Source organism: Oncorhynchus masou, chromosome 15 (genome assembly GCF_036934945.1).
Source record: "Oncorhynchus masou masou isolate Uvic2021 chromosome 15, UVic_Omas_1.1, whole genome shotgun sequence".
NCBI lineage: Eukaryota > Metazoa > Chordata > Actinopteri > Salmoniformes > Salmonidae > Oncorhynchus > Oncorhynchus masou.
Genome location: NC_088226.1, coordinates 2189782 through 2217385, shown reverse-complemented (window position 1 = coordinate 2217385; position 27604 = coordinate 2189782). Strand labels below are relative to the sequence as shown.

The window sequence follows — 27604 nt, the reverse complement described above, 5'->3', positions numbered from 1 at the left end:
CTGAGATGCATATTTACCGATGACTGACCAAGCCTTTCATTTCAGTCTGTATGTGATCTTACCACAGTTTTGAATGGATGGACCTGCTATGAAAACCTACATTGTAAAAGGAACCTTGGGCTATGGCACCTGCCTATGAAAACCTCCCAGGATGGTTGTTCTATAAAGGATTCAGATGGAGAACATGGGGAACTATAACTGTTATTATAAAACACACATTCGGGTTTATTATGCTTAGTTCTGAGATGTGTGGGGGGGGGAAATAAACACCTTCCCTCCAGCAGCTCCTCAGATTAGTACCGTGACTAATTTGCCAGCATTAGATGGAGAAATACGAGGGACAGTGCAGGGATCCCCAGTCCAATACAACTACAGTGTTATAACGCAAAGTAATAAAATGCAAACAATGAACACGTTTCTCCCATGCTACATATTCAATCAAATGAAATATATCTTTATGAAGTCAGAGTTATAAATCATGCCACTACTCACCACTCCAAACAACATCACCAATGATAAGGTACCCGCCATGGTTCGGTTTCCTACAGATATACTATACTAAATGGATACTGCATAGGAACATACAGGACGAATTGTTCATTTTAATTCCAGTGGCAATTCTTTATCAATGAGTCCGCAGTGAATTCCCGATGCTCTTCGCTGCGGTGTAGCGTTCGAGACCTTTTGAGAGTGAGATGAGTCGCATTGGCAGGTCACTGGTGCGTGCGTGAAGCGTCCCGGCGCAGACTGACTGTACTGAGCGCTATCCAGCAGTGCACTGCGGAGGCAAGAGTCGTGCACGAACTGAAGAGAGGCACGTCCACTCCTTCCCGATTTACCCTGTGACTTCTGCAGTCGTCGACTTGCACGATCTACACCTGGTATCATCAACTAGATTCAGACGTGCGTCAATTTTTTTCTTGAGTGGATGGTTGGGGGGCAAGAACATAGTTACAAATCATTTGTAGACTTCCAATTGACCGCATTAAGCCCAAACATATATAATATTTGACTAACACATAATACTTCCAAACCTTGCTTGCATTTGTATATGGTAATGAGTGTCTATATTATGCATGGACATACTTGGGAACAGATATTCCAAATTAAAACTTGGAGCTGATTTACATTGTTTTATGTCCAACAATGAAAATGCAACCAAACAAAAACACACAAAACAGCTGCAGTACAAATTCGTCACTCTGGCGGCCAGTTGGGGGACCCTGATCTACACAGACAAGAGACAAGGATCAACTGGAGACACTTTTCAGACAATTCATCTATATCTCTCTCTCTATTTCTCTCTATCGCTCTCTCTATTGCTCTCTCTCTTTATCTCTATCGCTCTCTCTATTGCTCTCTCTCTTTCTCTCTATCGCTCTCTCTATCGCTCTCTCGTTCTCTCTATCGCTCTCTCTATCGCTCTCTCTCTTTCTCTCTATCACTCTCTCTCTTGCTCTCTCTCTTTCTCTCTCGTTCTCTCTATCGCTCTCTCTATCGCTCTCTCTCTTTCTCTCTATCTCTCTCTCTCGTTCTCTCTATTGCTCTCTCGTTCTCTCTATCTCTCTCTATCGCTCTCTCTATCGCTCTATCGCTCTCTCTCGTTCTCTCTATCGCTCTCTCTCTTTCTCTCTATCACTCTCTCTCTTGCTCTCTCTCTTTCTCTCTATCGCTCTCTCTACGTTCTCTCTCTCGTTCTCTCTATCGCTCTCTCGTTCTCTCTATCGCTCTATCTCTTTCTCTCTATCTCTCTCTCTCTCTTCTCTCTATCTCTCTCGTTCTCTCTATTCTCTCTATCGCTCTTTCTCTATCGCTCTATCGCTCTCTCTCGTTCTCTCTATCGCTCTCTCTCTTTCTCTCTATCGCTCTCTCTATTTCTCTCTATCGCTCTCTCTCTTTCTCTCTATTGCTCTCTCTTGTTCTATCTATTTCTCTCTCTCTCGTTCTCTCTATCGCTCTCTCTCTTTCTCTCTATCTCTCTCTCTCGTTCTCGCTATCGCTCTCTCTCTTTCTCTATCGCTCTCTCTCGTTCTCTATATCTCTCTCTCTCGTTCTCTATATCCTCTCTCTCGTTCTCTATATCTCTCTCTCGTTCTCTATCTCTTTTCTCTCTCTTGTTCTCTATATCTCTCGTCTCTCTCTCTCTCTATCTCTCTCGTTCTCTCGTCTCTCTCTATCTCTCTCTCTCGTTCTCTCTATCTCTCTCGTTCTCTATATCTCTCTCTATTGCTCTCGTTCTCTATCGCTCTCTCTCGTTCTCTCTTCTCTCTCTCGTTCTCTCTGCTCTCTCTTTCTCTCTATTGCTCTCTCGTTCTCTCTATCGCTCTCTCTCGTTCTCTCTATCGCTCTCTCTCTTTCTCTCTATTGCTCTCTCTCGTTCTCTCTATCGCTCTCTCTCGTTCTCTCTATCGCTCTCTCTCGTTCTCTCTATCTCGTTCTCTCTATCTCTCTCGCTTCTCTCTATCGCTCTCTCTCGTTCTCTCTATCGCTCTCTCTCGTTCTCTCTCGCTCTTCTCTCTATCGCTCTCTCTCGTTCTCTCTCTCTCTTCTTTCTCTCTATCGCTCTCTCTGTTCTCTCTATCTCTTTCTCTCTCTCTCTCTTTCTCTCTATTGCTCTTTCTCTCTATCGCTCTCTCTCGTTCTCTCTATCGCTCTCTCTCTTTCTCTCTATCTCTTTCTCTCTATCGCTCTCTCTCGTTCTCTCTATCGCTCTCTCTCTTTCTCTCTATTGCTCTCTCGTTCTCTCTATCGCTCTCTCTCGTTCTCTCTATCGCTCTCTCTCTTTCTCTCTATCGCTCTCTCTCTTTCTCTCTATTGCTCTCTCTCGTTCTCTCTATCGCTCTCTCTCGTTCTCTCTATCTCTCTCTCTTTCTCTCTATTGCTCTCTTTCTCTCTATTGCTCTCTCTCGTTCTCTCTCTATCGCTCTCTCGTTCTCTCTATCTCTCTTCTTTCTCTCCTCTTTCTCTCTATTGCTTCTCTCTCTCTCTCTCTTTCTCTCTATTGCTCTCTCGTTCTCTCGCTCTCTCTCGTTCTCTCTATCGCTCTCTCTCTTTCTCTCTATTGCTCTCTCGTTCTCTCTATCGCTCTCTCTCTTTCTCTCCCTCACCCTCTCTCTCTCTCTCTTTCTCTCTATCGCTCTCTCTAGCTCTCTCTCCAAAGCGTTGCATTGCATGTTGTTTGCCAAAGAAAGCATCCCCGGAAATCGACTTGAAATCTACTGTCTGGCTGCTGTTTTCACATGCATTTTCATTGACCATTTCTCATTTATGTGGTCTGTATTATTGCGTCAACTGTATATTAATGGTTGAATTTCATGAGCTGGTGCACACACCCCAAAAGTTGGTAGAGGTGCAAACTATGTAAAAAAAAGGAAATAAAAAAATAAGAGAGAGTTGCATACTCTATATACAAGCTCCCAGTAATGTACTGGGTAAACCACCAACATTTTGGCATCACTGTGCCTTCTTCAGGGTCTGGTGTCAAGCACATCATCATTCTAGGCACAGCTTGATTCTTGGGCTTTCTCGCTCTCTCTCTTTCTCATGGTCACGTAGTCTCTCTACGGACCATTTCTCGTAGGCCTATAGCCTACAATATTTACCAGCTTTCTACATGGTCACGTAGTAGGTTACCAATATTTACCAGCCGCACCCAAAAACAAATTATATATATACAGTATATGTAGCGAACAAAAGAAGTGGAAAGCAAATCCATGCGTGAAAGGCAAACACGCATCGCGCCAATAGGGTTAACCCACTTGGTGGAAATTGTAAAGTGGCTCATACAGCGAGGACCGCAATTCTGCCTCTTTCGAACCAGTGGTCACGTCGACATTCTTTCAAACCTCTTCACGAGTATCTCTGTGCCTTTCGATGACCCAACGGCCGCCATCCGACTTGACACCAACTTAGCGAACAGAGGGAATGGCAAGCGAATCCTGGTCTCCAGCGTGAAAGGCAGACACCCTTTTTACCAGCCACACCACAGTCTCTTACACAATATAATGATACACCACAGTCTCTTACACAATACAATGATACACCACAGTCTCTTACACAATATAATGATACACCACAGTCTCTTACACAATACAATGATACACCACAGTCTCTTACACAATACAATGATACACCACAGTCTCTTACACAATATAATGATACACCACAGTCTCTTACACAATACAATGATACACCACAGTCTCTTACACAATACAATGATACACCACAGTCTCTTACACAATACAATGATACACCACAGTCTCTTACACAATACAATGATACACCACAGTCTCTTACACAATACAATGATACACCACAGTCTCTTACACAATACAATGATACACCACAGTCTCTTACACAATACAATGATACACCACAGTCTCTTACACAATACAATGATACACCACAGTCTCTTACACAATACAATGATACACCACAGTCTCTTACACAATACAATGATACACCACAGTCTCTTACACAATACAATGATACACCACAGTCTCTTCACAATACAATGATACACCACAGTCTCTTACACAATACAATGATACACCACAGTCTCTTACACAATACAATGACACACAGTCTCTTATAATGATACACCACAGTCTCTTACACAATATAATGATACACCACAGTCTCTTACACAATACAATGATACACCACAGTCTCTTACACAATACAATGATACACCACAGTCTCTTACACAATATAATGATACACCACAGTCTCTTACACAATATAATGATACACCACAGTCTCTTACACAATACAATGATACACCACAGTCTCTTACACAATATAATGATACACCACAGTCTCTTACACCACAGTCTCTTACACAATACAATGTAAGTGGCTCATACACCACAGTCTCTTACACATGATACACCACAGTCTCTTAATGATACACCACAGTCTCTTACACAATATAATGATACACCACAGTCTCTTACACAATATAACGATACACCACAGTCTCTTACACAATATAATGATACACCACAGTCTCTTACACAATATAATGATACACCACAGTCTCTTACACAATATAACGATACACCACAGTCTCTTACACAATATAATGATACACCACAGTCTCTTACACAATACAATGATACACCACAGTCTCTTACACAATATAATGATACACCACAGTCTCTTACACAATACAATGATACACCACAGTCGCTTACACAATATAATGATACACCACAGTCTCTTACACAATACATTGATACACCACAGTCTCTTACACAATATAATGATACACCACCAGAGGGAGACTACTTCCCTTGCATAGTTGCTCATCCCTGAAGTAACACTACTGTGAATAATCAGGCTATCAAGGTAAGACAGTTCAATGAGGGATGTGCACTTTCAAGAAAGAAACAACTTAATTAATATTGACTCATGTTTACAATCCATTTTATAACATAATTTCTTGTCATGTAATTTCATACCAAGGCTTACAACCGTTAACCTACCACTTGTACTTATGGTACCATGACACAACGCCATATGCTAAGTGAATAGAGTGAGAGAGAGTGTGAATTTTCAATTGAGCCATTATGCTCATACACACACCTCTGGGATATGCTCTGTATTGAACCTGTCCATCAAAGCAGATCACATGGTCCATTATGTGGAGTTTTTGGACAGGCTCCACAGTCCTTGATGATACACTAAATTTGGGAAGGCCACTAAAAGACCACTAATGCACGTCTGAGTTCTATAATTGTGTTTACTGCTCATTGAGGTATTCACACTTAAAGGCAAACCAGTGTTGATGGTTATTGAGCTCAGACAATTTGGCCAGCAGAAGCCACCAATCAGGTTGAACCTGAAACTGAACCTGCTACCGTCACATCCCACCTCAACTATAAACTTATTGTCCCCCTGACCCTGTCTGTCTCCACCCCTCCTGTATCTATCAGCTGAGGGGGTCTGCTCTACTCTATGGGCTGAAGCCCCCTTTTATTGGCAGGCTGGTTGGGTTTCACTGTTGAGATCTGAATACTCTCCTTTATTGATCTCTGGACACATCAATGCTCCCACATCCTCCATCCTCCCAGAAGACCAGCCCCCACTCCTCCCACCCCCATGTCCCCCATCCAGAGGACACGGACCAACCAGTCGCTTTAATCTAAAACATTGCATAGGAAATACATAAGTAAGAAAGTCTTCTACTGTGTCACTGACCTTTCCAGATGAGTGTCACTCAAGTTGGTTTTTGTTTGTATGTATGTAGCCACAATATGACTCTTCAGACTATATTATTATCCATTATGGTAGGTGGTAGGCCTACCTCAATTTGTTGTCATACACTTGGTTGGTTTGTTAAGATGGTTGTCATGGCAACTTGTTAATGGATTAACAGCCCATTGAAAGAGGTGATGATGCATATGATGGTGATGACATGGTTTTGGAGGTGAATAGAACATCTTGCTGAAATGTATCTATCCAACTGGCCATAGATAGCAAATAGCCAGTGAATGAGAGCTCTTTAAGTAGTGTTATGTATATGCTGCTGGTGTGCTGACAAGGCCGTCTATGAGTCATACATTATTCTCTCCACACATATCATGTTCCTGTCCTTGTGATTAGTCAGCATACTGTAAGCCAATGTCATTCCACTCGGCAAGGTCACTCATAAAATATAGTCTTGATAAAGATTTGATGAGGCTGAACGTTTTAAAGGTTTGAATTGGTAAAGTAGCTGAATGTCCTATTCATTAGAATAAGTAATGAACCTTACTCATGACTTTGCCTCATACAGTCTGTTACAGTTTGGTACGGTAACATGGACAGTCTCACAAAGAAGAGACTTGAGAGGGTTGTGCTGAAAGCCTCAAAGATTACTGGCTGTCCTGGGACCTTCCATCTGTGAGCTTTCTGTACACCAAGCGCACCTCCAAATGTGCAGAAAAAATCATCAACGACCCCTCTCATCCATCCAATTACTTCTTTCAGTGTTAATCCAGCAGCAGTCAGAACATTGAACTTCCTTCAATAATATAGAGCTACACTAGATGGCCAAATGTGGACAACCCTTCCAGTTAGTGGATTCACCTATTTCAGCCACACCCGTTGCTGACAGATGTATAAAATCGAGCACACAGCCATGCAATCTCCATAAAAAGACAGTGGCAGTAGGATGGCTCGGTACTGAAGAGCTCAGTGACTTTCAACGTGGCACCGTCATAGGTCGGGACCTTTCCAACATGTCAGTTTGTCAAATGTCTGCCCTGCTAGAGCTGCCCCAGTCAACTGTAAGTGCTGTTATTGTGAAGTGGAAACATCTAGGACCAACAATGGCTCAGCCGTGAAGTGGTAGTCCACACAAGCTCACAGAACAGGACCCCCGAATGCTGAAGCGCGTAACTCCTAAAAATCGTCTGTCCTCAGTTGAAACACTCACTACGACATTCCAAACTGCCACTGGCAGCAACATCAGCACAATAACTGTTCGTCGGGAGCTTCATGAAGTGGGTTTCCATGTCCGAGCAGCCCCAAACAAGCGTAAGATCACCATGCGCTATGCCAAGCGTTGGCTGGAGTGGTGTAAAGTTTGCCGCCATTGGACTCTGGAGCCGTGGAAACGTGCTCTGTGGAGTGATAAATCCCGCTTCACATCTGGCAGTCCGACAGATGAATCTGGCATTGGCGGATGCTAGGAGAACGCTACCTGCCCCAATGCGTAGTGCCAACTGTAAAATACGGTGGAGGAGGAATAATGGTCTGAGACTGTTTATCATGGTTCGGGCTAGGCCCCTTAATGCTATAGAATACGATGGCATTCTAGACAATTCTGTGCTTCCAACTTTGTGGCAACAGTTTGGGGAAACCCTATCCTGTTTCAGCCTGACAATGCGGTGTTCCTCAAGGTTCCGTTTTAGGACCACTATTGTTTTCACTATATATTTTACCTCTTAGGGATGTCATTCGAAAACATAATGTTAACTTTCACTGCTATGCGGATGACACACAGCTGTACATTTCAATGGAACATGGTGAAGCCCCAAAATTGCCCTCGCTAGAAGCCTGTGTTTCAGACATAAGGAAGTGGATGGTTGCAAACTTTCTACTTTTAAACTCGGACAAAACAGAGATGCTTGTTCTAGGTCCCAAGAAGCAAATAGATCTTCTGTTGAATCTGACAATTAATCTTGATGGTTGTACAGTCGTCTCAAATAAAACTGTGAAGGACCTCGGCGTTACTCTGGACCCTGATCTCTCTTTTGACGAACATATCAAGACTGACAGATTTTCCCATCTACTTAACATTGCAAAATTCAGAAACCTTCTGTCCAAAAATGATGCAGAAATGCTTTTGTTACTTCTAGGTTAGACTACTCCAATGCTCTACTTTCCGGATACCCGGATAAAGCACTAACTAAATTAACTAAATTCAGTTAGTGCTAAATACGGCTGCTAGAATCCTGACTAGAACCAAACAATTTGATCATATTACTCCAGTGCTAGCATCCCTACACTGGCTTCCTGTTAAAGCAATGGCTGATTTCAAGGTTTTACTGCTAACCTACAAAGCATTACATGGGCTTGCTCCTACCTATCTTTCTGATTTGGTCCTGCCGTACATACCTACACGTACACTACGGTCACAAGACGCAGGCCTCCTAATTGTCCCTAGAATTTCTAAGCAAACAGCTGGAGGCAGGGCTTTCTCCTATAGAGCTCCATTTTTATGGAATGGTCTGCCTACCCATGTGAGAAACGCAGACTCGGTCTCAACCTTTAAGTCTTTACTGAAGACTCATCTCTTCAGTGGGTCATATGATTGAGTATAGTCTGGCCCAGGAGTGTGAAAGTGAACGGAAAGGCTCTGGAGCAACGAACCGCCCTTGCTGTCTCTGTCTGGCCGGTTCCCCTCTCTCCACTGGGATTCTCTTCCTCTAACCCTATTACAGGGGCTGAGTCACTGGCTTACTGGTGCTCTTTCATGTCATCCCTAGGAGGGGTGCGTCACTTGAGTGGGTTGAGTCACTGACGTGATCTTCCTGTCTGGGTTGGCGCCCCCCCTTGGGTTGTGCCGTGGCGGAGATCTTTGTGGGCTATACTCGGCCTTGTCTCAGGATGGTAAGTTGGTGGTTGAAGATATCCCTCTAGTGGTGTGGGGGCTGTGCTTTGGCAAAGTGGGTGGGGTTATATCCTTCCTGTTTGACCCTGTCCGGGGGTATCATCGGATGGGGCCACAGTGTCTCCTGACCCCTCCTGTCTCAGCCTCCAGTATTTATGCTGCAGTAGTTTATGTGTCACGGGGCTAGTGTCAGTTTGTTATATCTGGAGTACTTCTCCTGTCTTATCCGGTGTCCTGTGTGAATTTAAGTATGCTCTCTCTAATTCTATCTTTCTCTCGGAGGACCTGAGCCCTAGGACCATGCCTCAGGACTACCTGACATGATGACTCCTTGCTCTCCCCAGTCCACCTAGCCATGCTGCTGCTCCAGTTTCAACTGTTCTGCATGCGGCTATGGAATCCTGACCTGTTCACCGGACGTGCTACCTGGCCAAGATCTGCTGTTTTCAACTTTCTAGAGACAGCAGGAGTGGTAGAGATACTCATAATGATCGGCTCTGAAAAGCCATCTGACATTTACTCCTGAGGTGCTGACTTGCTGCACCATCGACAACTACTGTAATTATTATTATTTGACCATGCTGGCCATTTATGAACATCTTGGCCATGTTCTGTTATAATCTCCACCCGGCACAGCCAGAAGAGGACTGGCCACCCCTCATAACCTGGTTCCTCTCTAGGTTTCTTCCTAGGTTTTGGCCTTTCTACAGAGTTTTTCCTAGCCACCGTGCTTCTACACCTGCATTGCTTGCTGTTTGGGGTTTTAGGCTGGCTTTCTGTACAGCACTTTGAGATATCAGCTGATGTACGAAGGGCTATATAAATACATTTGATTTGATTTGAATGCCTCCGTGCAGAAATGGCTTGAAGAGATCAGTGTGGATGATCTTGACTGGCCTGCACAGAGCCCTGACCTCAACCCCATCTAACAACTTTGGGATGAATTGGAACGCCGACTGTGAGCCAGACCTAATCACCCAACATCAGTGACCGACCACACTAATGGTCTTGTGGCTGAATGGAAGCAAGTCCCCGTGGCAAAGTTCCAACATCTAGTGGATTTAGAGCCTATCAGCACAGTGTACTGGAGTTAGAGCCTATCAGCACAGTGTACTGGAGTTAGAGTCTATCAGCACAGTGTACTGGAGTTAGAGCCTATCAGCACAGTGTACTGGAGTTAGAGCTTATAAGCACAGTGTACTGGAGTTAGAGTCTATCAGCACAGTGTACTGGAGTTAGAGCCTATCAGCACAGTGTACTGGAGTTAGAGCCTATCAGCACAGTGTACTGGAGTTAGAGTCTATCAGCACAGTGTACTGGAGTTAGAGTCTATCAGCACAGTGTACTGGAGTTAGAGTCTATCAGCACAGTGTACTGGAGTTAGAGTCTATCAGCACAGTGTACTGGAGTTAGAGCCTATCAGCACAGTGTACTGGAGTTAGAGCCTATCAGCACAGTGTACTGGAGTTAGAGTCTATCAGCACAGTGTACTGGAGTTAGAGTCTATCAGCACAGTGTACTGGAGTTAGAGTCTATCAGCACAGTGTACTGGAGTTAGAGTCTATCAGCACAGTGTACTAGAGTTAGAGTCTATCAGCACAGTGAACTGGAGTTAGAGCCTATCAGCACAGTGTACTAGAGTTAGAGTCTATCAGCACAGTGTACTGGAGTTAGAGCCTATCAGCACAGTGTACTAGAGTTAGAGTCTATCAGCACAGTGAACTGGAGTTAGAGCCTATCAGCACGGTGTACTGGAGTTAGAGTCGATCAGCACAGTGAACTGGAGTTATCAGACAGTGCCTATCAGCACAGTGTACTGGAGTTAGAGTTAGAGTACTATCAGTACAGTGTACTGAGTTAGAGTCTATCAGTACAGTACTGGAGTTAGAGTCTATCAGTACAGTGTACTGGAGTTAGAGTCTATCAGTACAGTGTACTGGAGTTAGAGTCTATCAGTACAGTGTACTAGAGTTAGAGTCTATCAGTACAGTGTACTGGAGTTAGAGTCTATCAGTACAGTGTACTGGAGTTAGAGTCTATCAGTACAGTGTACTAGAGTTAGAGTCTATCAGTACAGTGTACTGGAGTTAGAGTCTATCAGTACAGTGTACTAGAGTTAGAGTCTATCAGTACAGTGTACTGGAGTTAGAGTCTATCAGTACAGTGTACTGGAGTTAGAGCCTATCAGCACAGTGTACTAGAGTTAGAGTCTATCAGTACAGTGTACTGGAGTTAGAGTCTATCAGTACAGTGTACTAGAGTTAGAGTCTATCAGTACAGTGTACTGGAGTTAGAGTCTATCAGTACAGTGTACTGGAGATAGGGCCTATCAGTACAGTGTACTGGAGATAGGGCCTATCAGCACAGTGTACTGGAGATAGGGCCTATCAGCACAGTGTACTGGAGTTAGAGTCTATCAGTACAGTGTACTGGAGATAGGGCCTATCAGCACAGTATTTAGTATTTTTATTTTATTTTATTAGATTCCCCATTAGCTGTTGAGAAAGCAGCAGCTACTCTTCCTGGGGTCCACACAAAACATGAAACATGACATAATACAGAACATTAACAGACAAATGATGATCCCATCAGGACCATTATATAAAGGCCCCCTTTCTTTGGGATGAATTGGAACGCCGACTGTGAGCTCCCCCTCAATCATAATGTGATGCTAAGTGCATTAGTTATGTGTTAATTAGCCCTCTCGTTAATAGGCTGACTAATTTGGGGCCTGCGGTCAACAAGTCCAAAATCCCAGATGACTGTAATCTCTCCCTGTTTCTTTTAGGGAACAATCCTTTGTTCTAGTTATGTGTGTGCATGCATATCTCTCCCCTGTGAGTGTTTTTGCTAGATTGAGTCATGTTTACTATGTTTTGTACTATGCTGAATTCCTCGAACTGACATGGACAGTGAATTCAAATGACAGCTCTGTATAAATCAAAGAGAAAAAGCTAAACGCATACAGCATGTTAAACAGCACCCCTCGTCATGCATTGTGTGGCGATACTGTATATTCAAAGTGTAAACTCATACCTCATGTCTCGAGTCACAGTCCTCCTCTGACATCTGTGAGGCCAGTGGGAGGTGGGCTAGGGCTGGTAGGAGGCACTAACCATGACCAGACATTTACCCAATCTACCCCTTGACTCTGTGGCTCAGAAGAAGCCAAACAGAATCAGTGGTCAGGGTTGTGGCAAGGTGCACTGAGGCTGGGGAGACCAGGTTGTAAAGCACCTGACCTGTTACAGGGGATGATCCTGAGGATGTCACAGGGAAGTGGCCATGGCTCCCTGTGTTTGTACAGGTGATAGAGACAGACCTGTCTATTACAGTACGGTCTATCTAGACATGAGAGCATTGAGGAGTGAGAGGGTGTCAGACAAATACAGATATGGTGGTCCTCTATTGGCCCTGAGGATGTGGTCTGAGAATTCAGCAAACAGGATGGAAGTCCAGTGTGCCCCTGACATCCCCCAGATGTGAGAAGGATGTTGTCTGTAAGCAGGCAGGTCAGCTAATAAACACAGCATCCCGTTTCCACTGGTGGGATAGATGCTAGGTTGTTCATGTTGTGTGTGTAGACTAGAATGGAACACTCCCCACTGGGAACACGCTGGTTGAATCAACGTTGTTTCCATGTCATTAAAATAGAATTACTTTGAACCAACGTGGAATAGATGTTGATTTGACATCTGTGCCCAGTGGGTCCTGCCTCCCTTCTCCTACTGATTGTGCAGAGTGTCGTAGAGCACATGGGGGCACATGTAGGAACCCAACCTGGTGGATGGATGCATAGCAGTAATTTGCAACTGGACACTCACCACCACATACTGGCCACAGAAAAGAGAGGAGTGATTCTCTTTAGTCTCCCTCCTGCTCTCCCCTCCCATTCTAATCAGTCTGGTTGAGCTACTAGCTCTAATCAGCTAAATGGATGGTATGCCCTGGGTGAATATTGATGATGTTGGGAGGTGGGGACCCCCCTGGGGTCTTCTCGGGGGGAGAGAGATTATTATTGCATATTGTTGTGGCAGAATTAGAATTTTCCGCAACAATACTGTTGTTATTGTATTGTGTAAAATGGTGTGTATAACATTTCAAGAACATATCAGTAATGTATTTTATTATGAGTATATCAGTATCAGCAGTTTGCTATTTGCACTAAGATATGGTTTCATTTATATCTCTCAATACATACAATATGTATTGAGGGGAGGAGGGGTTAAGGCATCGCAGCTATTTTGTTCTGGACACACACAGCTTGTCATGTATTCAGCATATCAAACAGTGGAATGATCAAAGTGTCTTAGTGTATGTGAGAGTGCATGGGAACTAAGCCAGGAGACCATAGTTTAAACCTCTCATCTTCTGTATGAGTGTCCTGGGATCCTTAACAACCACTGAGACCAAGACCTCCACTGGATGTCTTCATCTTATCTGTTAAATGGACAGCACCAGGGAGGAGAGGGGAGGGGAGGGGAGGGGAGGGGAGAGGGAGGAGAGGAGAGGAGAGGAGAGGAGAGGAGAGGAGAGGAGAGGAGAGGAGAGGAGAGGAGAGGAGAGGAGAGGAGAGGAGAGGAGAGGAGAGGAGAGGAGAGGAGAGGAACTGAAAGAAAAAGCAAACGAGGGAAGGAGGAAAGGAGAAGTGTTAACACAGACGATCTGAGTGATGAGTATTGACAGCCAGGCACAGTGAGGGTCTAATCTGATTGGTTGGTGGCCTGGTATTGAATAGCCATCAGTGATAACCTGATCTCCTCTCTCTTCCTCCCTGCTTCCTTCCCTTCCACAATGTGATCTGAGCTCAGGCTCTCATTGAACTCTGCAGGCCCTGGACTTCCTCAGCTCCATTCTATTGAATAATATTTACTAATGAATTATGACATTTAATACAAAAAGTGTGTGCCTGATCCATTGAAATAAACCATATAAATAAATAATACACCAATTGTGAAATGGCAATCCAAAGAATGCTTACTTATGAAGCCTACATTATGTTGATGTGTGTGCTTCAATATGTATTGAGTTTGTTTGTGTGTAATTTTACTTGCCACCCAGGGCGGATGTGGAAAGATAATGTGTGTGTGTGTCTGTCTGTGTTGTGCATATGCTTATTTGCACGGGTCAGTCTGACCATATTGTTTGCCTCATTGGCAGTGATCAAAGCCTTTAACCTTGTGTGGCTGGGACAGGTTCAGTCAAGCAGCACACATGGCTTCAAGCTAATGTCCTGGAAATCCCCAACAAGCAAACAAGGAGAAAATAAATGTTCTGTGTGTGTGTGTGTGTGTGTGTGTGTGTGTGTGTGTTTGCATTGGTGTGTGCGTGTGCATGTGTTTGCGTATGTTTGTACAGTACGTGCTATGCAAGTGTGTATACAGGATGTTTTTGTGGCAGTGTGTGACATGCTTATGTCTCTGTGTTTTTGCAAATGGATGCTAGAATTTGCACTTGAACTCTTTCCCCTTTCTCCTCCTCCTTTTTTCCTCCTCTCTCTAACTTGCTGTATTTTCATCAACTCTCTCCAATCAGCAGCCCAATAAACCTCATCATAGACAACATTACATGCTGAATCCATACAGGCTATATTTTTTTTTTTTTTATTTCTACCTTTATTTAACCAGGTAGGCTAGTTGAGAACAAGTTCTCATTTACAACTGCGACCTGGCCAAGATAAAGCATAGCAGTGTGAACATATACTGCTCTTTGTGTCCCTTATCATTCCAGCCACGAAGCAATAGCCTTGCTGTTATATCATCACAGTGTCCACTCTATACAAACCCCATCTGTATCAGAATTGTTTACAGGTGAAAAACACCGTCCAACAACAATCACAGAAATATCCAGACATGCCATTTCATAACAGGAAGGAATATATATTAAGTTAGGTTATTTGTAAGAGCACTCTATCTGTGGCCACAGCTCTTGAGGGAAAGTTTTTCCATCCCACTGCATCTTCATCCAGCAACACATGATGAGAAGTAGAGTTTATTAAAATGTCTGAAGGTTCAATAGAGCTCAGGGTCAGAAAGAGGTAAACCCAGTCCTCATCGGCTAGGAGAAGGTCTTCTCATCGCCTTCTTCTCAGTGGTTTGTAGCATCAACCCTGTCATAAGTTGTTAATGTACAGTATGTAGCAGAGCAGTGGTTGAGGTTCATGATTTAGCAGGTACCAGTCCCTGAGAAACAGACGCATATTCAAATGAGCTGGAACTCAGTTTCACTGGAGCCCAATTATTAGTCTTAATTGTTTCCTGCAACTTCGTACTTGAGGTTTCCCTCAACCTGGGATTTGCAGGTGGGGGTAGGGGGGACATGAGGGGTTGGGGAAGGTTCAGTTCTTGGAAATCTAGATAGTAAAAATAAAATACAATTTTATTGGGCACATACACCTGCTTAGCAGATGTTATTGCAAGTGTAGCGAAATGGTTGTGCTTCTAGTTCTGACAGTGCAGCAATATCTAACAAGTAATCTAACAATTCCACAACAGCTACCTAATCCACACAAATCTAAGTAAAGGAATGGAATAAGAATATATAAATATAAATATATGGTTGAGCAATGACAGAGCGGCATAGACAAGATGCAATACATTGTATAAAATACAGTATATACAGTTGAAGTCAGAAGTTTACATACACCTTAGCCAAATACATTTAAACTCAGTTTTTCCTCATTCCTGACATTTAATCTTAGTAACAATTCCCAGTCTTCGGTCAGTTAGGATCACCACTTTATTTAAAAAATGTGAAATGTCAGAATAATAGATGAGATAATTATTTATTTCAGCTTTTATTTATTTCATCACATTCCCAGTGGGTCAGAAGTTTACATACACTCAAATAATATTTGGAAGCATTGCCTTTAAATTATTTAACTTGTGTCAAACGTTTCAGGTAGCCTTCCACAAGTTTCCCACAATAAGTTGGGTGAATTTTGGCCCATTCCTCCTGACAGAACTGGTGTAACTGAGTCAGGTTTGTAGGCCTCCTTGCTCGCACACACTTTTTCAGTTCTGCCCACAAATATTCTTTGGGATTGGGGTCAGGGCTTTGTGATGGCCACTCCAAAACCTTGACTTTGTTGTCCTTAAGCCATTTTGCCACAACTTTGGAAGTACGCTTGGGGTCATTGTCCAATTGGAAGACCCATTTGCGACCAAGCTTTAACTTCATGACTGATGTCTTGAGATGTCAATATATCCACATAATTTTCCTCCCTCGTGATGCCATCTATTTTGTGAAGTGCACCAGTCCCTCCTGCAGCAAAGCACCCCCACAACAGGATGCTTCCACCCCTGTGCTTCCCTGTTGGGATGGTGCTTGCAAGCCTCCCCCTACTTCCTCCAAACATAATGATGTTCATTGTGGCCAAACAGTTCTATTTTTGTTTCATCAGACCAGAGGACATTTCTCCAAAAAGTATGATCTTTGTCCCCCCTGTGCAGTTGCAAACCATAGTCTGGCTTTTTTATGGGAGTTTTGGAGCAGTGCCTTCTTCCTTGCTGAGCATCCTTTCAAGGTTATGTCGATATAGGACTTGTTTGACTGTGGATATAGATACTTTTGGACCTGTTTCCTCCAGCATCTTCACAAGGTCCTTTGCTTTTGTTCTGGGATTTATTTGCACTTTTCGCACCAAAGTACGTTCATCTCTAGGAGACAGAAGGCGTCTCCTTCCTGAACGGTATGACGGCTGCGTGGTCCAAAAGTGTTTATACTTGGGTACTATTGTTTGTACAGATGAATGTGGTACCTTCAGGCGTTTGGAAATTGCTCCTAAGGATGAACCAATCTTGGAAAAATTGGTCATGCACAAAGTAGATTTCCTAACTGACTTGGCAAAACTATAGTTTGTTCACAGGCAGTGGCTCGAGTGGTTGTTGTCCTTGATTATCTTTTTGGCCTTCCTGTGACATCGGGTGCTGTAGGTGTCCTGGAGGGCAGGAAGTTTGGCTCCGGTGATGTGTTGTGCAGACCGCACCACCCTCTGGAGAGCCCTGCGGTTGTGGGCAGTGCAATTGTCGTACCAGGCAGTGATACAGCCCAACAGGATGCTCTCAATTGTGTATCTGTAATAGTTCGTGAAGGTTTTAGGTGACAAGCCAAATTTCTTCAGCCTCCTGAGGTTGCTGTCGCGCCTTCTTCACCACACTGTCTGTGTGGGGGGACCATTTCAGTTTGTCAGTGATGTGTATGCCAAGGAACTTAAAACGTTCCATCTTTTCCACTGCTGTCCCGTCGATGTGGATAGGGGGGGTGCTCCCTCTGCTGTTTCCTGAAGTCCACGATCATCTCCTTTGTTTTTTTTATGTTGAGTGAGAGGCTGTTATCCTGACACCACACTCCGAGTGCCCTCACTTCCTCCCTGTAGGCTGTCTCGTTGTTGGTAATCAAGCCTACTACTGTTGTGTTGTCTGTAATCTTGATGATTGAGTTGGAGGCGTGCATGGCCATGCAGTCATGGGTGAACAGGGAGTACTGGAGGGGGCTGAGAACGCTCAAGCCTAATGATGAGCTTGGAGGGTACTATGGTGTTGAATGCTGAGCTATAGGCAATGAACAGCATTCTTACATAGGTTTTCCCCTTGTCCAGATGGGATAGGGCAGTGTGCAGTGTGATGGCGATTGCATCATCTGTGGACCTATTGGGGTGGTAAGCAAATTGAAGTGGATCATGGGTGACAGGTAAGGTGGAGGTGTTATGATCCTTGAATAGTCTCTCAAAGCACTTCATTATGACAGATGTGAGTGCTGCTGGGCGATAGTCATTTAGTTCAGTTACCTGTACATTCTTGGGTACAGGAACAAGCCAAGCAGTCTCTGTTTCAGGCCAGGTACAAACCAATCACAGCTGATTCATCGGATAATAATAATTCATTTTAGGAACTGGGCCTGACCACAAGCCTTATCCTGTTCCCCCAATAGAGTCCTTCTGAATCCTTCTGGGTCCCATGGCATATTTTGAAAGCTTCACTATTGTTTGTTATTATATCGATCTAAATATATTTTTAGTAGATAAACATTATGACAGTTGTGTCCAGCAGCTTTTTAATAACAGCTTGTTTTTATTCATATGAAATCAGAAAGCATATGGCCCTATGCATATCAAGATGCACTCTTTATGAGGTATAGAAGTTCAGCCCTCTCCCTGATCTACAGTGTACCACCTCAGACAGACATTGACCCCTTGGGGGGTCATGACATTGGAGCGTGGAGAGGGGAAGGGAAGGATGGCTGATTTATTTTTCACAAAGTCTAAATCAGCCCTCTCTCTCCCTCCCTCCATGCCTGCTCCTCTCCCTACCTCCTTTTCCCATCCTCTCTCTCCACCTGGAAAAATAGCAGGCGGTGAAACGTGATCCCGTATGTGTGTGTGTGTGGAGGGGGGGTCCTATCTACTCATCACCACAATGGAGATGAATGTGGGCTCAAGACTGTCTCCTGGGCCAAACGGCCACTGCACCGCCATCACGCTGAGAGATCCATTTCCCTCCAGCTTCCGTCCAAGCTGCAAATCTTTTTTAATGAGTGGGGAGGGCTGAGACTCACAACTGGAGCTGTAAGATTGAGGGGGGGTAGAGAGAGGAAGAGAAGAAGACTAGTGACTGGAGGACTATACTATGCTGAGTCACCAGGACATGCTAACATCTGCTTTACAGGGATGGAGTATTTTCAACCTAACTTCAGTTTCCCCTGAACATCGGAAATGGAAACTTCGCTCAGACGTCTTTCTATGCCTGCTGTGTTAAGCTGTTGGAGGCTAAAGGAGGATGGATGATAAAGCAAGAGAGCGAGAAAGAGAGGGAGGAGTGGATAAAAGGTGGATTGATATTCATGAGGGAATAATGCAGTGAGATGCAGAGAGAGACTGACAGAGATAAAGAGATCATGATTGCAAACAAGTCACCTCTGGCTCACAGTGGGAGAAAGTCTTGCAAACATCAAATCTACTCATCACCACTCTTTCCCTTCCTCCTCCCTTGTACACTCTTAGGAAAAAATGTGCTATCTGGAACCTAAAAGGGTTCTCCGGCTGTCCCCATAGGAGACCCTTTCCACAGAGGGTTCTATATGGAACCCAAAAGGGTTCTCCTTTGGGGACAGCCGGAGAACCCTTTTGGAACCCTTTTTTTCCTAAGAGTGGAGTTTACATCTGTTGTTTGAGAGCCATGGTTCATATTACAACATATTAAAACATCCCATATCCTCTCTGTTTACCATTTTGTACTTACTCTCCTTTCTCTCCAGTCCAGGCAATGCTGGGATGGCAGTCACAACCCTCTCTCCTATTGGCCAGTAAGGGAGGCGGTGGGGAGATGCACTCTGAACACACCAGGTGGGACCCTCCTCACTCTCTCCAAGCAGTATGGGGATCGCTGCATAATGCATGCTCCCAGAATGGAACTTCTAGTCTGAGTAGGGAAAAACACACCAGGCCAGGGAAGAGACTGGATGCTATGTGTCAGAAATTTAACAAGTGCATTTATGCCCCAAGAGCCTCACTTTGTGTCTGTGGGATTTCTTTACTCTAAAATAACCCAGTGTTGCTATTGACAAAGGTGAATATTGGATGTAGAGAGTTAAACTAGAGGTTGACAAAAACAGTATTGAGAGGAAAGTACAATTGTCTGGCTGGTTTTTGGCCTAAGTTTCAGCAATTCTACAATGTCTGAGTATCAATATTTTTTACAGTACTGCCTATCTGGTGTATGTGACAATAAAACACATATTTTTTTATTAATCTGTCAACGTTGTAACCTTGTTCAGAGGGTCCAAAAAATAATATCTTGGCAAAAACATTTTTTTTCATGTCTTCCCATTTCCAGATTTCAACAGAAATTGCCCCATAAAAACACTTTACTTTGAGGTTCTTACATGTTGGCTTTAAAGGTAGATAGAGATTGACCTTGACTGCACCAGGCTTTGCAGAGTGTTTACTTACCCAGCCAGAAATCTATTAGCCACTGTATTTGTCTGTGTGACTCATCTCTCTGGCTCTTGGGCAAATTCTGAAAGGGTTTAGAAATGTAGCCTTCCAGCTTTATGGTATTCTCAGCTAACACAATGTCTGGTCTGCCTGAACCAACTTCCTGTTTTTCATTAACCGGAGATTGAAGGTAATTTAGGACATGCTCTGTTTCTGCATCTCTCTCTCTTGCTCTCCCTCTCTCTCTTACTATTCCTCCCCCTTTCTCTCTCACTCTTTCTCTCTCCCTCTCACACACCTCAGCATGTTGCAAGATGGAGAGCAATTGTGAATAGCACCTGAAGTGTTTCCTAACCATGTGACCTGAAGAGGAAAAACTCCATGCCCTTATTTATGAACAGTAGCTACCCAATGTGAAGACCTACAGTTTTTCCCTTCCAGTTGTGAATCAGCCCGGTTCTACATGTTCTGCTTCTGCTGTAGAGAGATGAGTCATCAGCCAGTGGGCTGAGGCTGGGGCTGCAGCACCTGCAGACAGTCACCACATCACAGCACAGTTAGACAGTTTTTCATCCTCAGCTTACCCACCACCTCAGAGGGTCACGGCTCTCAGTCTTTGTTGCTGTCAATTCTTTTTACATTGACTCGAACAAGTCTCATGAGCAAACACAAAAAAAAGAGTCGCCCCTTGGATGGCATGATATGTTTCATGATATATAATATGTTACTTTTATGGCATGACACATGTGCCGTCATCTGGACCCTGATATGCCTGTCTTTATACAAGCCTCATAAGACAAATAAAATAATAATCTAGGAAATTATCAACAATAACAGATTTAAAATGACTGGTGTTTTGCATAATAATGGAGTGAAATATTTCATGTAGTGAATAGATACAGTAACCTATGCAGGAGACCAACCCCCACAATTGCTTGTCAGAGGGCTCCCCCTTGTGGAAACATATGACATCATGAAGTTAATATACTGCCTCACCATTAGCATTTACTCCATCAATAAATCAATACTGTTAATTAGTTGTTACCTGAACAATGATGTTAGGGCATATTTAGATAAAACAAACCAATCTATAACTTATCATTTCTGTTATTGTTGAACATCTCTCCTCTAGCAACTTTCCTCCACTTCTGCCTCCCCTGCATCAGAGGGAACAGCAGGCTTCTGTGTTGCTTTACTTTTGTCACTGAGTTCCTGTATGATGTCACAGCTGCGATCCAGACACTGTCTGAGGTCCAGCAAGTCTCTCTGCATGCCTTCCAGGAGGTCCAGCTTAGACAGCTTCTTGTCAATGGATGACAGCACCTCATGGTCACCATTATTTACAAGATCCTCCCCAACATCATTCAGCTCTGGGCTGTTGCTGGGCTGTTGCTGGTGAGACAGTCGTCCTCCTCTACTATGAAAGACCCCATGGTTTTCTTCCACACCATTTCAAAATAGGAGTCAATGAAGGATTCAAGCTCCTCAAAATTACTGTTCCCCCATTGGTCAATCAAGGCCTGCAGGCCTCCTGTTCTGGCAATCTCCTTGAGGGTCCTGTCCCTCAGCCTGGGGTGTCCAAGGGACTGTATATCCACTATGTCTTTCTTCACCAGCATTCTTTCTGGTTCTTTGGTTTGCTGGACCAGGAGGAGAGCTTGGTGTCCTGGAGAGAACAGGGTGACCGGTTTTCTACCATTCTGTCCATTCCATCTCAGATGATGGCTCTGAGTAGGTCCAGCGTGGAGACAGTCTGGGAGGTTCACCACTAGTGTCTGTCTGCCCCCCATGTTCCACATCAGCCCCTCCTGATTCCCCTGAAGCACACTGGCCATGCTGGACAGAAACCCCTCCACATCCAGGATGGAGTGATTTGCTTCAGTCCACCATCCTCCACTGGCCTTTGGTAGTGCCAACTCCTGTACACCAAAGTCTGGGGCTCCTAAGTCATCTGGGGTTAGAAGGTCCTCTGAACTAGCCACCTCACACGCTGCAACACAAGAGAGCTCTGTCAGAATAAATAGTAAATACATCATGAAATGATGCACTGTAAGTTCTATCTAATGTGCATCAGTCTTGCTTACCATCATGAAAGGGAGCATCTGTGTGGTTTGCTACAAGGACCTCTCTGCCCTCTCCCATCACTCCATCCATCTCTGGCTCCTGCATCACTGTGAGACTCTTCCCAACCTATTCTCTTCTCTGTAGAACCTCCAACCTCTCCTCTGCCAGCATCTCCTCTATCTTCTGTAGCAGGTCAGTGACCTGTGCACCAGTCCCCTGGTTCTTACTGTCCAACACATGATATCTGTTGCCACACCTCACGACAAGCCTCTGGAGGGGCTCTCCCTCACTCTCAATGCGCTGCTCGATGGTCGTGTCCCCCAGCCAGTCCCCAAAGGGGAATAGGACCATGGTTCTATTCCATACTTTCTCTCCGAGCGCCTCCGGGTGTTTTTCTGCTGTTCTCCAGACAGTGTGGCTGAAGGAGGAGCTCACATTCACAACCACCAGGACCACAGTTACCCCAGAGGCTGAGGGAGACATCAGGGAGCCAGGACCCACTGACAGCCAGCCTGGTGGGTCCAAAACTGTCACAGTCTTACCCCTGACCTTTCCTTGTCCTTCCACACAGACAGTAGCATGGCACCCTACTTTAAAGTGCTCTCTGCCCAGGATGGTGTTTCCAGCAGAGCTCCTGCCTGTGTTGCGGCCACTCAGCAGCATTATTCTCAGCTCTGAGGGACAGTAGAACTCCCCTGTCACAAACAAATAAGAATACTGTCATGTATAACACGTCTGCTGTGGACATAAAATGTATGAATACAAAGTGTTTCATTCACATTGTTAGATTTAAAGCACCATGAACAATTGCAAAATGTTCATCCTAAACATTTCACACCAATATGAATAGAATCAGACACCTAAAGTGCATTTTGAGAGAGATTGATTTAACTCACCTAATAGAGATCTGTCAGTCTCTCTTTGTTTCTGCCTCCTCGTCGTCTCTCCCCTGCTCTTTTCTGTTCTTCCCTCCTCTTCTCCTGCAGAATCCCACCCTCAATCTTACAGTAACAACTGCTGTTGCATGACATCAGTTCCTCAATCTTTCTCATCAGTTCCGTAACCTGAAATCCTGAGTTGCTTCTATTGTTGAGGACATGATACCTGTTGCCACACTTCTCCACAAGCCACTGAAGGGCCTCCCCCTCACTCTCACTGTGCTGCTCGATGGTTGTGTCTCCCAGCCAGTCCCCAAAGTTGAACAGGACGATGATGTGAGCCCAGACTGCGTCTGTGATGAGCTCTAGGTGCTCCTGCACAGCTCTCCTGTAGGTCTCTGTGAAGGACCGGTCCACACGCACCATCAGCAGGAGGGCATGTGGACCAGGGGAGCCAAGAGATACACTACACACTATCTCCTGTCTGTGAAAAACAGGACTAACTCTTCCCTGAGCCCCGAGCTCCAAGCAGTACGACTCTGATTTCAGGGAGATGACATGACTCCCCTGAAGGAAACAATGCAACATCATAATAGATAGTGCTTTACACTGTCATTTTTATACAAGGAGTACATGTGCGCCTAAGTTGGAAAATGTAGGAGCACACAATGAAATGAAGCAGCACAATGAGAAATATTTATTTTGTATTTATTCTTTATTTAACCAGGTAGGCCAGTTGAGGACAAGTTCTCATTTACAACTGCGACCTGGTCAAGATAAAGCAAAGCAGTGCGACACAAACAACATGGAATAAACAAAAGTACAGTCAATAACACAATAGAAAAAGTCTATATACAGTGTGTGCAAATGGCGTAAGGAGGTAAGGCAATAAATAGGCCATAGTAGCGAAGTAATTACAATTTAGAAAATTAACAAGGGAGTGATAGATGTGCAGATGATGATGTGCAAGTAGAAATACTGGTGTGCAAAAGAGCAAAAAAGTAAATTAAAAACAATATGGGGATGAGGCAGGTAGGTTGGATGGGATATTTACAGATGGGCTGTGTGCACCTGCAGCCAATGGTTAGCAGCTCAGATAGCTGATGCTTAAAGTTAGTGAGGGGGATATAAGTCTCCAACTTCAGCGATTATTGCAATTCGTTCCAGTCATTGGCAGCAGAGAACTGGAAGGAAAGGTGGCCAAAATTGGTGTTGGCTTTGGGGATGACCAGTGAGATATACCTGCTGGAGCGCGTGCTACGGGTGGGTATTGTTATGGTGACCAGTGAGCTGAGATAAGGCGGAGCTTTACCTAGCATAGACTTATAGATGACCTGGAGCCAGTGGGTCTGGCGACGAATATGTAGCGAGGGACAGCCAACGAGAGCATACATGTACATGAAGTCGAGGATCGGTAGGATAGTCAATTTTACGAGGGTATGTTTGGAAGGAGGCTTGGTTGCGAAATAGGAAGCCGATTCTAGATCAATTTTGGATTGGAGATGTATAATATGAATCTGGAAGGAGAGTTTACAGTCTAGCCAGACACCTAGGTATTTGTAGTTGTCCACATTTAAGGTAATAAAGCTAGAATCCTTCATTTTTGAATTCCAAGTCTCACAGCAAAATATTTTGGCACATATGTGAGTAAAATGGTCGCACTGTAGAGCCCTGATAGAACAGAAATATTCTAAAATCTACTGTTGGCAATATGGCAAAGCATTGTGTCCTAAGAACCATCTTAGTGATAACTTACCATTGAGCAGAGATCTCTGTTTCTGCATCTTCATCAATCTCTGCTGAGTCCTTTGCTCCACTATCCTCTTCTTTTCCTCCACCTCTTGTAAAAGCAGTCCGTCCATTTTAAAACAGCTGTGACAATTTTCTGTCACCAGTCTCTAAATCTTCCTGAACAGCTCTGTGACCTGATTTCCACCTGGTCCACTCTTCATGTTGAGGCAGTGATACCTATGGCTGCATTTCTCCACCAGCCACAGGGGGGCCGTGCCTCCTCTCTTGACTTGCTGCTCCATGTGCAGGTGTCCAGGCCAGTCACTGCAGGTGAAGACGGCCATACAGTGACTCCACACTCTCTCACTGAGGAGGGCCAGGTGCTCCTCTACAGCCCTGTGACGCTTCTCACAGAACACTGAGTGTGCCTCACTCAGTGTCTGAGAGACACAGAAACAAGAGACGTGAGAGTTACTGTTCATGCTAGTGCACATTTTGTGTTATACTGCCTGACATTAGGCTTCCATTTTAAAGGGACTGTCATTCCCACAATGATTAATGAATAAATTGTAAAAACACACACACACCTACAGTCACAAGTACATACACAAACACACACACACACGTAGTCACAAGTACACACAAACACAAACATGTACAGTCACAAGTACATACATAAACATACACACACTTATAGTCACAAGTACAGTGCATACACAAACAGACACAGATAACATGCACCCGTGTATTACGCCACTGTGAAACTACTGATAATGTGGTGTATTGGCAACTTGATCAGATGTCTGTCACATGTTGCACACAGTATGTACCTGCCACACACAGTATGTACCTGCCACACACAGTATGTACCTGCCACACACAGTATGTACCTGCCACACACAGTATGTACCTACCACACACAGTATGTACCTGCCACACACAGTATGTACCTGCCACACACAGTATGTACCTGCCACACACAGTATGTACCTGCCACACACAGTATGTACTTGCCACCCATAGTATACATACAGTACATGGGGATATCATAAAAACATTAATAGTTGCTATAAGTATTTGTAATGTTGCCAAGAAATATCAGTACACGCACCACATTGATAGAAGAGGGCAGTTAATCATCTTAACTTACATTAAACTGGCCATGTTTGGCCACTATTGTAAAGTGGCTGTTCCACTGGATGTCAGAAGGTGAATTCACCAATTTGTAAGTCGCTCTGGATAAGAGCGTCTGCTAAATGACTTAAATGTAAATGTAAATGTAATGTTAGGTTTAGAGTAATACTTTTACACTGATTGATGCTAAAGTTATTAAAAACAACTTCACAAGCCATGTGTAAATTGTCCTTTATATACAGTACAACCTTTCACTTATAGTTGATATGTAAGACAATTGAGATGAAAAAACTTGCCACATGTTGATGAATCTTTGGTTGCCATTTCTCCTCATCTTAAGCTTTATCTGTGCTTAGTTTCTCTCCAAAATTGTTACAATCCAACTCATTTTAGTCATCATGTCAATGCCCAATAACAGTCCTTTTACTTCTAGCTTACAACAAGTTCCTGAAAGACTGGGGTGTAGCTTTAACCTGAAGGGAGTGGACACTTGCCTTGATGACTTGTGATGTCTTTATGAGCCTGAAGGTGCACAGTAATAAGCCGTAATAATGGTGTGTTTAAAACCAAATGGGAAGATGGTAATTACGAGTTGTGAAGTTGTAAATATGAATTGAATGCATGAGAATAAAAATGGATTTAGTAGAAAGCAGATTATTCAGTAGACATTCCTATCGGTCCTAGAATATGGCGACATCATCTATATAAATGCAGCTGCCACTTCATTAAAGCTGTTAGTTGCAGTTTATAATAGCGCACTGCGATTTATTACAGGCGAAAATTTTAGTACTCATCACTGCCTTCTCTACTAGAATGTTGGTTGGCCCTCTTTGATGTCACATAGGTTGATATATTGCTATGTTTTAATTTATAAAGCTCTTTTACAAAAAGACCCACTGTACTTAACATCATTCCTAAACTTTAGACATACAAGCTACTACACCCGGTTTCAGGGATGGCTAACTCTAGAAATTCCTTTGGTCTCTACTGAGTTTTCTTGCACCTTAAATGTGGAACAATTGGCCTCTAGGCCAATTCAGAAAGCTGACAGAGGACCTTATTACAGATTAATGTGTTTGTTTTTTATGACTGTGTTTTTCTTTCTGCTTGCATTTTGTATTTTGATGTGTGTATTTTCTGTAATTTATGTAATTCAGGGTTAATCTGTAAAATAAACCTTGGTCTCAGTACGACTCACTGATAAAATAAAGGTTAAATAAAAAAAATCTACTTCTGAAAATGCTGGTATCAAGGTATTTTCCTTAGTAGGTGATGTCAGAGTTCAGCATGTGGGAGAAGTTGGAGCTCAGGGATGACAGACGAGCTTCCCAATAGTAATTACCAGTTGGAGGGCCATTCAACTGGATTTTTACCAGTCGTATATGTGGTAAATACTACTTCCCCACTTGGTTATGAATGCAGCGTAAGTAAGGAGTCAGCCATTTATTGCAGTTAAAGAGACATCAACAAGCCACTCCTCTGAGTCAACATACCTTGCAAAAGTAAAACATAAGGAAGAAAAATACCCTACTTTATGACATGACTCATCTGTCTGAGCTTGTCATCTGCCCAGCCCACCTTTGTCATTGATGCAGTACATCTGTACAGTTATTATCTTATGTTGACTTGCCCATTACTGAGAGGCAAGTATATACGTCATGTTGTGAAGCATGTCTTAATTGATTGGTGCAGTCTGATTCCGGTAGGTAAAAACTGCAATCTTGCATACCAAACATTCATTTTGACAGCATTCTTAGAAAAAAA

At 43.8% G+C, this 27604-nt stretch overlaps 1 protein-coding gene and 1 pseudogene across 1 annotated transcript in view; both read right to left on the bottom strand.

Moving 5' to 3' along the window:
* Window positions 1-812, bottom strand: part of ngfra (nerve growth factor receptor a (TNFR superfamily, member 16)) — a 50589-nt gene extending 49777 nt beyond the window's left edge. The window contains exon 1 of the mRNA XM_064987645.1: window positions 493-812. Within this exon, the coding sequence (XP_064843717.1) occupies window positions 493-531 (39 nt within the window). The 5' untranslated portion in view covers window positions 532-812. The remainder of the gene's footprint in view (window positions 1-492) is intronic.
* A 19950-nt stretch (window positions 813-20762) lies between these two features.
* LOC135555215 (GTPase IMAP family member 8-like) lies at window positions 20763-27427 on the bottom strand (annotated as a pseudogene).
* Window positions 27428-27604: the final 177 nt, after the last annotated feature.